The following is a 14704-nucleotide window of genomic DNA, read 5'->3' on the forward strand; positions in this document are numbered from 1 at the left end:
TGCTGGGGAGGAAACAAACGGGGAATAAATGGGAACACGGGGCAGGATTGCAGCGAAGTGTGGGGATTAGGGGTATCCCAGGAGTTCAAACCCCACAAAACATGCAATATACAACCTTGCACTGTGCACCTCTGCTCCTGCACTGCTCAGGACTGTGCAGAAAGGGGGTGCAGCTCCACACTGTGTCTTTACTGGGACCCCATTGGGTGCACAGGACTTGCCTGCAGGCAGGCTTAAGCTGTTTGCTGCCACAGCTGCCCCTATTGTTATACAACAGCCTAAACTGGACTGAGAGTTGGCTGGAGCAAGCCAGCACTGCTGCACTAAACCAGCTGAGGACCTGGCTGTGAAAGTGTTAATAATCTCATTGCCTGGACAAACTGCAGCTAAGAGGATTGTTCTCCTGCCATGCTGGGTGAAGAAGGAACAAAATAATGTCCAACTCTAACTCAGCATCATAAATACCATTTTTGATTATTCCTCTTTCTTATTAAAGAGGTAGTTAGTACCTAAAATGTCCTTGGAAAATAAAACCAAAGAAGCTTAAAAACCCCATGACCATGCTGCTTTGCTGGGTTAGGTGAGAGGGGCAAAAGGCTGCAGGGCTCTTTCTGAGCTCCATAATAGAGTTAAGCATTTGCTCCTGCCTTTACACAAACATGAGTGAACACAGCACCAACTTAAATGGAGTCTGGTGACCCCCATGTAAACCCTGTGCTGGTACTGCCCCACCAGGAGCACCTGAGCCATGATGGGAGTTGACCACAGGAGCCAGCTCCTTCAGCTGCAACCTGACAAAGGCAATACATGACTGCTCAAAAGATAATTCCAAGTTTTGGGTGACAAGGGCTTGGCACAATCCATTCCCTCCTTGCAAAGCAACCACCCCGCAGCTCGCCCTGCTCATGGGCACACACTCACGCACATGAGACACATGCAAACATGCCAGCAGCATTAGATCCCAGCTCTGTCCCACTGGGATGGGAACAGGAACGGGAACAGGAATGGGAACACAAATAGGAACAGGAATGGGAACAGCTCCCACATGCTGCAATTCCCACCTGCAGCCAGTGTAAGTTAAAACAGGCAGAGCAATGTAAAAACCCCATCCTTGATTATTTAATTCCATATGGATCAGGGAGACTTGAGGAAGGCAGGGAGGGAAAGAAGGGTTTTGCATTTTTTGCTTTCTACCAAGGTAGCTGCTCTTTCGTTTTTTAGTCCATGTCAACTGTTAATTTGTTTAAAATATGGCTTGGTAAAACCAAGTATGAGTGGATCAAACTGAAATCAATATTTGTGTTAATTACAGCCTTTTGAAAATTGGAAATAATGGCCCAAATCGGTACAAACACACCAACTGTGAATCATAGGGAAAGGATGAGGGAAAAGGCAGTGTGGGCATTGAAAAGAACAGTCCAGATGAGCTCTGGAAATTTAACTGCTCGTGGAATAAATTTCAACACAAACGAGCAATGCACTCGCAGGCCCGCTGCAGATGGAAGCGACAGTCTTTTGTTTTATGTTTTGTTTTTTCTCCCCATGCCTGCTTGATGGGTGATTTGCGTCTGGTGCTCGCGCTGCAAACTCTCCCCGGAGCGAGCAGGAGCCGAGCCCGGAGGAGGCACTGCTGTGCTCTGTGCATGAATGAGGCATTCTCAGTGGATATGGGTCATGCTAGTAGATGTACACAGCAAGATTATTTGACTCTTAATTCATGCCACTTGATATAATGTGATAAAACATTTGACATGAGAGATAAGTTCCATTTTAATCTGGTAAGTTATGGGGAAAAGAGAGAGTGGGAATTGTAAAGGAAGAGGAGGTTTCTGAGGGACAGGTAATGTGCAGAAAGAGAAGTATTGAGTGAAGGAAGAGGTTGGCTGGGGAAAAGCAGCTTTCCCTGCACACTGAGGAAGCAAAAGAGTGAGTAAAGAAAGCACAGAAGGCTGTTAGAGTTCCAGAGCCAGGAGAGTGAGACATGGCACTGCTGAGAGATGGAAGGAAGGAAAGTAGGGAAAGAAGCTGCTTCAAACAGAAATTGAGATATGGACAAATACCCTAGAGAGACTGAAACACTAATGCTGCAGCCTGGTCATCAACAGAAAACCTTTGCTATAGAATGGCTACAAGGACAGAAAGGCTGTAACAAAACAAAAGCAACAGAAACAGAAATACTTTTGACATGCATCCAAACCTAAAAGTCTCAGGCATCACAGGTCACTGTTCTCTCACAGTCCAACAAACTGATCTTGTCCAACTGCAAATTAGCTGTGAACATCTGGGTCAGTTCCTAGCAGCCATCTTCACCAAAGAGAGCATGTCTCAAATTTACCTTTGGTGGCAGACACCACAACATGGTCCTCCATTATACCGAAGCCCATTCATAATCAGCTCTGTTTTGATTAGCTTTTAAAATTAAAGTTTAGTATGTTAAATTTGCTGTCAGATTTGGAGTGTTTGTCAATGAAACAATGCAAAACGTGCAGAAGAGCTGGCCCTTAGCAAACACCTCTGCCAAAAACCTGTCTCAAATTTGGACACTGAGAACAATGACTGAGATGTTCTGATACAGAGAAATTTACACAAGCTTAAACATATTAAAGAGCTCTCTTAGAAGATACTGTTTCTTTAAAATCCACACACAGACTAAGACACAGTAGACTAGAGTGGAGATTTAAAGCAGGCAGAGAGCAGATACAAGCCTTAGTCAGGAAGAAGGGAAAGATTTATTTTTTAAAGCTATAACCAATAAATAGTCTCAAAATGTGACTTATCCTCCTGTCTTATTTTGTCACATTTTGGGTCTCTCCTGCTTGGTGTCCAAGGAGGAGAGGGCATTTACTTACATCAAATAACCTTTCTATATACATCTCCTCATTGACCTTATCACGCAGGACATCCTGAGAGTGGCGGACAAATGTCACATAGGCATCAGCAACATCCATTCCTGGCTTCTGCATGGAGGAGAGAAGAAGAGAGAGAGAGAAAAACATGAATAGTGATGCAGGGGGCAGCTTCTCTGTGCAGCCTCATCCTTCTCTTCCATCTCCTGCTGTCCTCCTGCAGTTTGCCCTTTCCTTACCTGATGAACACTTACCTGATGTCACACTTCTACAGATCTCTGCAGAATTTAACTGATTTTTAAAGAGTAACATACAAGCATGCAAGATTTTGGGGATAACAGCATTGCTTTAAAGCAAATGGGAACTGAAGCAGCTGGATGGGAAAAGACTTAAAAAAAAAATCTTGTTTTGAGTTCACATTGCTTGATATATTGGATTCAAACTTACCTCAAATGAAACCCATTAAAATACGGTAACACGAGTCATTACAAGAGCTGCCACAAAACCTTAAATTTGTATGGCACGTTGTAAGTTTGTTAATAACTAGTGTCATTAGTTTCCATTACTGTGATTTACCTCAGATCACAGAGTATCATTTCTCTGTAAGATACGATTGTCAGCCGCTGTAAATTGAAGTTAGTTAGCACATCCATGTAATTTCCAGGGTGAAAATGAGGACAGTTTGGAAAGCAGTAGGAAGGGAGTTTTTTAATACAAAGCAAACAATTATCAAGCAAAGGGCCAGTGCTTGGCCCTTGGGAAGGCAGTGGCATTTCTTAACACCTACTGCAACAATGACAAGGTATTAATTTGAAAAACAATGAGGACAACACAAACGTGGCAGTAGTCAAGTGTTACACTTTCAAGCAATTTTCAGTCTGCTGATCGTGCCCATTCCAAGGCAGGATTAGATGGATTGGTTTGTACCAAGACAATTGCAACAGAATTACAGAGTTATATTTAACTAACATTTGCGGAATTAAATTTAAGTGGTGGGTTTCCGTTCAACACCAGAATTTCCCCTCTGTCTTCTAGTCAAATAGGTTTTTCTTTCTCCTTCCCCTGGAAAGGCAGTGGCTCACGGGCCATGGGGTGGCCTCTGCACAGGTCTGGGAAGTGTGTGGGTCTGGTGGTTCTGTTCATTAAAAATGTTGAGGCTGTCAAGGAAGCCACTGTAATACAGTTTCATTTCCAAGGCAGGTGGGGAAACAACTGAAAACTAACCCAGGTGAATGATTTCTGCTCCAATTTACACAAAGAACTGGAGCATCTGTCTGGCTTCGAGGAGAGGAGCAGACCCTGCTGCAGACCTCCCCTGGGTGTCCAAGGTGCAAAGCTTTTGGAAAAGCTTGAAAGGGTACACAGCATTTTACTAAGAACACTTCCCTGGAAATGCTTTACTTTCGGAATATAGAGGCCTCAGAGAAGGCCATGTTTCGCCCTAGAAGTTACTTAAAATAACTGTTCTGTGTTCAAATTTCTGATGACTAAATATTTAAGATGCACTGAAACAACTAGGACATTTCATCTGAAGGATCTCCACATTTTCAGGAAAATAAATAAATTTTGAGTTTTTCTTCCTAAGGCTCTCAAAATCTTGCTTTTATTACTCTGAGAGAACAGGACACCAAAATCTGCACTGGAGTATTTTAAACCAAGCAAAACCTCTTAGTATTCAAGAGTTTGTCTTTTCCATGCTAGGCTAAAGATATGATAATTTTGTAGGCAACATTTAGGTTGGGCTAAAGGGCTGAAAAAAACCAAATGCAGATGATGTGGTCCAAGATATCTGATAAATTTGTCACATTGTCATATGAGAACATGCAGAACAATACACCTGCATTAAATATACACACATTATATATACACATCATCAGACTCAACTGAGTTACTGTTGATTTCCACTGCCCAGTCTAACTGGGTGCAGGAACTGGTGTGGCATATTAAGATCTATTTTTCTGCATTTGCAGTTGCTCAGGATCTTTCTGCCTGTAAATGTTACAGTAACCCCTTATTCCAGCCAACATTCATATATTACACTTCAACTTAATTTAAATGTAAATTTCTGGCAAGTTAAGTGCTCTGTCTAAGAACATTAAGGGCTCTTTTCCTTATGAATCAAGGTCTAATTAGAGGAGACGATGTACAGTTTCCCTACACCAATTACAGAAAAATGGAAAAAAATTATTTTCATTAACAATTTCCCAAACACATGTTGGTAGCTGATCACCATTTCCCCAAAGTAATAAAAAAGTCATTTTCCAAAAGAGTAAAATAAACCAACAATTAGAAGAACAAAAATAAAATAGATTAGCTAATGTGTTAGATGTGTGTTGGCTCAGTTCTAACATGTCTGGACTTTTTGTTTGGAAATTATACTGTATTTGTACAAGTCCAAATGAAGAATCAACAGAATGCACTCTCCCATTTTTTTTTTCCAAATGTGATTCAAGCCAATTGCATAAATATGGTACCTTTTTGACACCATCTGCAAATTGTTGCCTAAACAGCCTCATAGGTCTCCATAAGAGGGTAACTGCTCATTATTAACATAATGGAGAAATCCTTTCCAGTTCAAATGTTAGAAGTATGAAGGCCCATGGTTCAATCTTGGGTGTTAATGCATAATGTGGGCTGTTACACATGCCATAAACCAAAGCATGATGGAAATTACTGTGGCAGAAGTTGTTTAAATTGTGCTTACGGGTACATCCACGTATTTGGAAGCAGCCTTCACCTGTAAAAGGAACAAGAAGAGAGTTAACACCATCAGTACCTTTTCAGGTCTTTGTTTTTTTCTTTAAACTCTCTAAGACCATCTCCATCCAAGACTTGGGACAACATAATGCTGAGTAGGTTGAAAAGGGTGATGAAACTCACTTTCCTGTCTAAAACGGTGGTATTTTTGTTGTTGTTTTTTTTTTGGAGAGGTAACTTTACTGCTGCTAAAGCTCTAATAGCAGCAGATGATAGTGTGGGAGTTGTGCTTCTACTTCAGCGAGCGGGGGAAGACGGGGTTCGTAAGAAGACATCGTTATTTTCTTCGGAGGCCTCGCTCTCCACCTGATGCCACGTGTCTCCCAAGGCACTGCATGCCTCTCCTGCTGGGAGCTGTATCCCAGGAGCAATGGCAGCTCCCCGGGAGTGGGGGAATGATGGCATGGTGAGGCTGGCAGGGGCCTGCACCAAGCTAGACACAAGAAAGGACCCCAATTTTGCTCCCTTCCCATCGTCCTGCCCACGGTGTGCTTCCCCCAGTTGTGCAGGCTGCAGCCTGGGACATTGTCAAGACCAGGCTGGATGAGGCTTTGAGTAACTTGGATAGTAGAAGGTGTCCTTGCCTGTGGCAGGAGGGTTAGAACAAGATGATTTTTAAGGTCCCTTCCAACCCAAACCATTCTGTGATGCTTTGCTAGGCTGAAGGTTTTCTGGGAAGTTTTGTGAGAAGTTTTGCAACCAGCACCTGTGGCTGGGCTGGTTGGAAAGATGTGTTCACATTTCACAACCTGGTCCTGTTGCCTTCACATGCAGCCTCTCCTGCACTCACTTGTTCCTCCCCCACATCAGTGAATTCAAACAAAATAATTATTATTTTCCCTCTTGTTGCTGTCCCTGATGCTGGCAAGAGCTTGCAGCCCATGTTGGGGCAGTGTGCACATGCTATACCACCCAGAAGTGCTCTGAAGTTTTTCCGCTTCCCAGACTGAACAGCTACCTCATTTTTCCCTGATTTTCCTCCCTTTTTAGAAGATATTGTTGGAGGGAAGGTATCAAGAGATGGACACTGCACTCTGTGGTGTCATCACAAGCTGGTGTGATCTCCAAGACCCCAAATTGATTTTGGCTGTGATTTTCCATGCAGCAGGGTGCATGTTGCTTGGCACGGGAGGCGGGGTGGCCCCTGACGTCAAGGCCAACTCTTCCAACTGAGCAGTGCCCAGCTGGCCACAGAGACCTTTTTCCCACTGTAGCATAAGGCACAGTGTCTAGAAAGAGTATGGCTGGGATTTTCCACAACGCTTCTGCTTTTAATTAGGATAAGCGTTGCCGGCCATCTTTGTTTGGGTGTAAAAGCTCACCTGCTTTTAAATATTTCTAAAGCTACCATTAAAACAGCCTAAATATAACACGCACACAGTTGCATCTTGGGATGAATAAATTATGTGTCCCGAATGAGAGAATGAATGTATGTGTGAGACAGAATGTGAGAGTGGGTGGAAGCACTCATATGGTGTGTGTGGGGGGTGCATAATTAAGCACAATGAGGCGATACAAAAGACCAGACTGGTGGTAATTGCCGAGGTGAACGCGGCGAGCATTGGCAGCGCCCAGGCTGCCGAGCCGGGGGGCAAGAACAGAGGGAAGGGCAGGAGGAGGGCACCGAGCGCCTGCTGCTGCGGTGTGACCCCAGGCCTGCCTGCCAGGGAGGCTGCAGGGGGACGGGGCACGTCCCAGCATGTGAGCTTATGAAGGAGACAGCAAAACCAGCACCAGAACAAACACCTGTCTTGTCTCCAGGTATTTGTGTTTCCAGACAGCTGGCTGGACACCTTGCTCTGCATTTATCCTCACAGCTTTCTCGAGAGGTGGTGAAGTGCTATTCCTTGCTCCTGTGGAATGGGAGCGGAGGAGCCTCAGCCTCCGTGCGTGAAGGCAGCTGGAGCCCATCCAGCGGGTGCAGCTCCAGGAGAGCAGGCAGTCATGGCACACCCACGCAGGCAGGGTGCCCATGCGAGCACCAAACCAGCAGTTTTTCTGAGCAGCAAAGCCCAACAAGCCTGGAAAATGATGTGGCTCAACAGCCTGCAGAACTCAAGCTGGGGTCCTTGCTCAGGGACCTTGAACCTGTACCTTCAAATATCACACAAGCCTGAAGGCAGGCAGAGGCAAACCTGCCAGCTGAGTGTGGATTTAGCACTCTTGGGTCCAGCTTAGCGCCACTTTCAAACTACCTTCTCCAAAGCCAAGAGGCGACAAGAATAACTCAGCTTCCTGCGATCTCCTCCCTCCACCCACAAAAAAACTGAGCTGCTTCTCCTGCCCACTCTCCTTTAATCAGAATAATTACTTGTTTTTCTTTAAAGTCAGATTTGGCTACATTTAGTGAAATTTCCAAACTGCCGGATGTTGTGTGATTTTTGCTAGGCTGCCGTTTTTCACAAAGTATGTGACTTTGCCATGAAACATCTCAGTTTACCATACAAATTTTGTGCAGAACAAAAATAAGCTCTTTTACTTCTGTCTCCCTTGGGTAGCATGGAATCTTTGGTTATAATGCCACAGGTGTAATGCTCTGGCTACAGAGGCCATCCAGATTACAGGGTATTTTAGCAGCTGGCATTCCTGTGAGTCAGTGCATCTGCACATGCAGACACCCAGCCAGGGCCTGGGCTGCTGCCGCCAAGATGCACTCAAAAGTAGCAACAAACAGGAAAAAAAAAAAGTCTGGCCAAATTTAGAAGGGTGTTTTCCTCTCAAAGTGCTCTGCAAGGAGAAGTGGCTAGTGAGAATTTATTAGGACAACAGATGCATTAATTTTATCTTGAATTTCGAGGCAAGAATTGGAAATGAGGATATCCTACTAGGTGATAAAACTGTCTGTCACAAGACCCCCGAGTACATGTCACTTGCAGAGCGCCTGGAAAACACGCGATGAAAGAAGTTGGTGGAAGGGGGTGGGAGACTAATGCTTTCTGGAGCTCAGTGGCTTGGACCATCACACTTTGTTGTATTTGTTCAGACAGGGAAAACGTGGGAGGTGGTGCAAGCATGCTGTAACAAGAGAGAGATTCTGTATTTATCACTGCAAAGACTAAACACAGCAAGTCACATTACTACTGCAGGGAGAGGAGACTTGCTAAGCCCAGTGCCAAAGGGGTCAGGGCTGCTCCTCAGCCTCCTCTCTCCCAGTGGCTCCCAGCAAATATGGGGGCCAAAGCGAGAGACATCCCTTTGTCAGGAAGGAGCAATCCTGCTCTTCTGTCGTGTACCCAGCCCACTTGCTGTAGGCGAGGGACCAACACTTTACTGGAGACATGCACACACCACGCACAGCAGCTATTTGGATACACATCCCTTCCTGACTGAAAACTCATGAAATCCAGGCTTTGGGACCATGTTCAAAGGCTGTGGGGCTATTGGAGTGGGACAGATTGTTTTGCTGCTGCTGGGGCAGTTAACTGCCAGTCAGTGTCCAAGGAGCAGCAGAGAGGATGCCTGAATCCTATGCACCCAGGTGCTGGTCCTGACAGGTGCCCAGAGTCCAGGTGCAGCTAGGGCTTTGCTCAGCAATCAAAGGGAGCATCACTCAGCAGTGTAAACAGTAGGATGTGGTGGGAGCAGCGCAGCATCAACCGAGGAACAGCTTGGATTCACGGGGAAGGAAGGGCTGCACATTACGCTGTCTACACGGCCTGATGCTGGTACTTCCGATGCCTGGAAAGCTGCCGCCTCCACATCCTCTGCTGCTGGCACACAGGCATTTCCTAACCCTCCATGGCACTGGAATGAGGGAAGGTATCCAGGTATCCAACCCAAGCCATACCCTGCATCCCCTCAAGCACAGGGGAGCACAGTCCCGGGGCTGTAAGCACACAGGGTTTATCCAGGGAGAAGAGCTGCACTGCGGGGCAGTGCATGGAACACCCTCCCTTCCTCTCCGCTCTGAAGAACAAAGTGCCTCCAGCACACCTGAAAAGGCAGAATGCTTAGTTTGAACTCCACGGTGGTTCAGATAAGCTGCCAGACTGTGTACACAAAGCTGCCAAGAGCAGTTTCTTGCCTCTGCTGTTAAGCCTTCCTAAATCCATCTCCATTTCCAGATGGATCCTACAAACTGCCTCAAACTCAGCAAAAGGGCCCAAGAGTAGCAAACAGCAGACATTTGCAAGGAACTAAGACAACTCCAAAATGAGATTTTGGAAAGCCTTCCCAGTTTGCAGAGCAGTGCCTTCTGCCTCTTGCCCAGTCTCTGCGAACAAGTCAGTGCAGGAGAGGCTCCACATGAAATCAACAGGACTGGGGTGTGAAATGTGAACACGACTTTCCAAGCAGCCCAGCCACAGGCATTCATGTGCACAAGTGTCTGTGAGCTGAGAGAAGTGAAGTCCTCCTTGCACAGAGACACTCCTGTAAACTTTCTGGCACATGCATTTTCAGAAGACCTTTGGAAATCAGCTGCCATGTGTTCATCCTAAGAAGCTGTCACAACACTTTTCTGGAATACAGCTCTGATTGTTAAACCATTGCTGGATACTGAGGCCAGTTTTGCACAGATATTGGTCTGGCCCTATACCTTGCTAGGAAATATGTGGTGAGCTGTGAATTGGTTCCTCAGTGTTAGGGAGAAACATGGCATTAGAAGCAGCTTGTGCTTCATGACCTCATGGCATTTCTCCCACCTTGTTCTCTTTTAGAAACACATAGTCACTCCCTAGATCTCCCTTGTTTTGCTGTTTACTATTTAATGGTCACTATTACTATTACAGCCAGAAGACTGGGAGGAACACCTGTCATGTGAGGTGACAATGAATTGTCCATTGCATGTACAATGCAATGGTTTTTTTTCATCTTCATATGTATCCTCTAGAGAATAAACTTCACCAAGCTGAACAATGGATGGAGATGGCTTTTCTCTGTGCATCCTGGATATTTATGTACTGCATACAGGTTGTCTATTCATGTGGGAGTTACAGTGATCAAACATTACAGAATGGAAGAATTATTAGGTAGCTGATCTAGTCCTGGGAGAGCAGGGGGTTACAACTTAGAAAAAAAAAAAAGAAAAAGAAAGGAAATATAGTCTGTACTTACAGTAAATGACAGGAATGAAGAAAACAAAGTCCCTTCATCATATCTAGACAGTTTGGCCAAGACTCCTTCCAAAATGGTGACAAACTACAAAGACAAAAAATACTGCAATTATTTTTAATAGTTGGACTAGGGTGTAAAAATCTGCATCACCTTCAAAGGAACCAGTGGACTTCTCAGCATTGCCAAAGGAATGGACCACCTCTCCTTGAGCATAGTGGGCAGAGAGCAGGGAGAAAGGAGTGCTTCCTTTTGGGTGCTGTGGTGAACCTCTTGCTGACTGGAGATCACCCCTCAGTGTCCTGGGTGGTGCAGGGGACAGGAGTGGGTGCAGTGTGTGGGGAATCCAGCAGAGCCTCTCTGGATGGGGAAGGCTGTGGTTCCTGCTCCCAGTATGCAGTGGCAAGCACGCAGCTAGCTGGGTATTCTTGCAGAAGAATTGAACTGGCATATGTTGGCAGATTATGTTTAAAGGTCTCCACTGTATAATAGGGATGACTTGTTCTCAGAAAGTTTGAAACTAGAGGAAAACACACCCCACCATCTTTCTCCTTACATACCAATTCCCCTCCGTGTTAACACAGCACATCAGACCTACACAACCACCCAAGGGGAATGCTGGCAGCTAAGCTGCAGAAGCTGACTCTGATGAAAAACAATTTCCAAACAATTAAACCTGACATTTTGGAATGTATTTCCCACTACTGTCATCTCTAAATTAATTTCTTAGAAGAGCATATGGTGATCTTGCACAAGATGAGCTATTTTGTCCACACAACCTCATGCGTAGGAGTGGTGACCACCTCTGCATGCCACCCCAATGGCTCTGCAGCAGCATTTAGCAGTGCCACCCCCTGACTGCAGCTACCCCAGTGCTGGGGGGTGATGCTGACCATGGGGTATTACCCCACTGACATTCCTTAAAGCCACTTCTGGCCCAGTATGGCAATCCTGCTAGCAGAGTACTACGTCTCACACAGTTCCTTATCAACAGAGAGTCACCATGAAAGGACTGGGAGACGTATGATCTTGCCTGTGAGAAACAAGAAGCCAATTCAACATCCTAATGTGTCACATTTTAATGGAAACGCACATATTAAAGATGCAACGTTAACAGTGAATCACTTCACCTGAAGCCGAGGGTTACCTTTGCCACTAGGAGTGTTATCATTTCTTTGACGGTTTCCTCAATTAGTTCATCTATTTTTGAATGGTACTGGTGCTAAAGAAAAATAAAAGGAGAGGGGGAGGAAAATATTAGCATTGATCACAGCCAACAGCTCTACACTTGTCAGTCTCTTCCCTTGGTAAGCCACAATAAATAGTATTAAACCAAAGAATTATGCAGCTTATTACCCTGGGCCCCACTGCAGCGGCCAGTAACTACTTACACTTGTAGAAGAGACCTTGAATTCAGGAGAATACTGCACAAGTTTTGAAGCATGGGCAAACCCTGCCCTGTTCGGTGTGCCCGCAGCTCTGGGAGCCATGTGTGGATGTAGGAGGGGAGGCTCCACCATCCCTGTGAGAACCAGCACCCAGTGCTCCTAGAGATTTTGAAGTTTCTTTGCTCCACTTCATTATCCTGTGGGCATTATCCTGTCCTGGCACATGGATTGCAGCAGACAGTGGGTTGCACCTGCTGCTGGAGGGGAACAGGCACTACAAACCACCCAGCCCTCGGCATGGACATGGGGGGGATGTGCTGCTGCAGGAGTGCTTGCAGTGGGCTCAACCACTGGGAATGGTGCTGCACCCTTCCCACCCACTGCAGCAAAGCAGCTGAACCTGTGTTAGCCTGGCTTCAGCTGGCACATGGCTCAAGTTAAGCACTCATTCAAACACTTTGCTGTTTTGTACTGTGAGACAGATTTAGAAACCACCCAACGAACCCCGATGAGCCTTTTTGTCCCGTGCAAAAGCCAGCAGGCAGAGCAGCCCCGAGCCCCGGGCAATGGCAGATCCCGTGGCAGAAGCTCAGCACTGGCTGACCAAGGCCTGTGCCTGCAGCACCAGCGTTTCTGAGTCTTCAACCCAATTTCTGCACACGCCAAACCTTGCTTAGCTTGGGAGCTCTGATGCAATCAGCTGCAATATGGCTAGAATAGGTACTAAAATACAGTCTTCTACTAATTTAGAAAAGACCTGTTTCCAATACAAGATTTAATTAGTGAAAACATACAGTATATTCTTATTTTCAATGGACTGAGAAAATACTGATTATGACTGCTTTCCAACACAAAACATTTGATTTTTCAGTCAAACATTTCAAGCACTGGTGCTAGTCACTATATTCATTACCACTTGGCATTAATATTGTTTTAAAATGTTAACATCAAATCACATTGAAAGAGACAAATCTGCTTTAAATACTAATCAGACTTTGGGAAGGAAGACTGTGAGGGCTTTACAAATGCTAGCTGGTCTCAGTGTCTGATTGGTACTCTGAACTGCTCTACAGTTTGGGGATTTTTCTCTACGGTAGTAACATTAAATAGGAATTTGGGAAAAAGAAAATAAAAGTAGGACACACTTACCCACTCTTTTGCAAACTTTTCAGATGATTGGGGACAGAAATAAAGAGGAAAGTGCAAAAGACAGGAAAAAGAACATATGAAGATAAACAATAAATAAACCAAAATCTTTTAAAAAAAGAGACGTATGAGAACAGCAGCATCATGCACAGAAACAATAAGCAATGGAAAATGAAATGGGGTCAAAACCTCCTTTCGCTGAAATACCAGAGATCGCTACCTGTAGGATTTGGTGGCAGTAAAACAGTGGGAAGGGACCGGATTGTAGCTGACACCTGGCACTCTCTTACGGTTTTGTTTGGCTCCGAGGAGGAAGGGAACCGGCAGGGCTCAGCCCTGGGGCACAGCCCTCACCGGGGCGGCAGGGCCAGGGCAGGGACGTGGCACAGCCCAAGGCTGGCCGGGGGCACTCAGAGCCTCACCTGGACACGAGGACAAACCGGCACCGCCACGCCACAGGCTGCGATCTGCTGGGCCCACGCGGGGGAAAACACACACGAACAAGCGGGTGATACTTGCATTGGCAGCTCCCATTCCATGTCCCGCTTTGCAGGTCAAGACATACACAAGTCCCTTATGGGATCGCAGTTATGATTAATCTTTAGTGCAGAGCTAGGACTTATCAGCTCCCAGGATTGACCTGGCTTTTCCCAGCACAGCTAGAATGAAGCTGTGGGGTGACAGGGACCTGTAACAGCTTGGTACAGGTAGAAGCTGCTGATGTGCTTGGCAGACACAGCCAGGACTTCCTAAGGGAAATGGAGAAGGGGTTGTGCATATATTGGGGTGTCTCTCCCATTATGTTTTCCTTCTGCAACTGCATTTTCTGTGTGTGTAAAACTTTGCAAACAAGTATTCAGCTAACTGCTTTCATCACGTAAGTCATGAGTTTGAATTCAATCATGACTAGCTATGTGCAAAGCAATTCACTGTGAAATGCACTGACTGATGCATGTTCAATAACAAGCTTGTTTCAAAAGCAAATAAGAGCCCCGATGGAATAAAACCACAGCTCTGAGAGCAGGACAGGAGCCTGTGCATGCACCAAGGTGGTGTAGCAGTACCCTGAGCGCTCATTCCCATTGCAGCCGCAATCCCAGGGCAGGGTGAGCCCTGGTGCCCTGGCAGTGACCATGCAGGACAGGGCCTGCCCCAGGCAGCCACAGCCATGTGCACCCTGTGCCACCAGTGCCACAGCCCCAGCTCCACCTCAGGAAGGGGAGCCACACACAGGACAGGGTCAGAGACGGCGGCGATTTGGAAAGCGAGCGCCTGGTGCTGCTACAGATGCCTGGCTCGCAGAACCAGCAATTCCAACAGCTCCTTCTACATTCCTCATGGAAACGCTCAAGGTTAAAGATCACAGAGCTGGTTTGCTTTACCCAGCATAGCCCCCACTCTCGATCAAGTTCATCACAGCTTTCTATTAGCTCAATTATTACAATCCATAATCAGTGCACTACAATGATTCAACTTGACTTTATGTGATGAGTATCTTGCCTTGTCATGTAACAG

General features: G+C 45.9%; 1 protein-coding gene across 16 annotated transcripts in view; it reads right to left on the reverse strand.

Moving 5' to 3' along the window:
- The window catches only part of CADPS (calcium dependent secretion activator), a 205922-nt gene that overhangs the window by 18803 nt on the left and 172415 nt on the right, over positions 1-14704 (reverse strand). For 9 of the 16 annotated variants that reach the window (XM_077786159.1, XM_021537240.3, XM_021537247.3 and 6 more), the window contains 4 exons: positions 11803-11877; positions 10659-10742; positions 5551-5583; positions 2850-2957 (listed from right to left, as the gene is read on the reverse strand). In XM_077786159.1, the coding sequence (XP_077642285.1) occupies positions 2850-2957; positions 5551-5583; positions 10659-10742; positions 11803-11877 (300 nt within the window). Of the gene's footprint in view, positions 1-2849; positions 2958-5550; positions 5584-10658; positions 10743-11802; positions 11878-13192; positions 13208-14704 lie in introns of all 16 variants that reach the window. The other 7 variants (XM_077786156.1, XM_021537248.3, XM_077786151.1 and 4 more) reach the window with 1 other exon arrangement.

The sequence above is a fragment of the Lonchura striata genome, chromosome 12 (genome assembly GCF_046129695.1).
Source record: "Lonchura striata isolate bLonStr1 chromosome 12, bLonStr1.mat, whole genome shotgun sequence".
Lineage (NCBI taxonomy): Eukaryota > Metazoa > Chordata > Aves > Passeriformes > Estrildidae > Lonchura > Lonchura striata.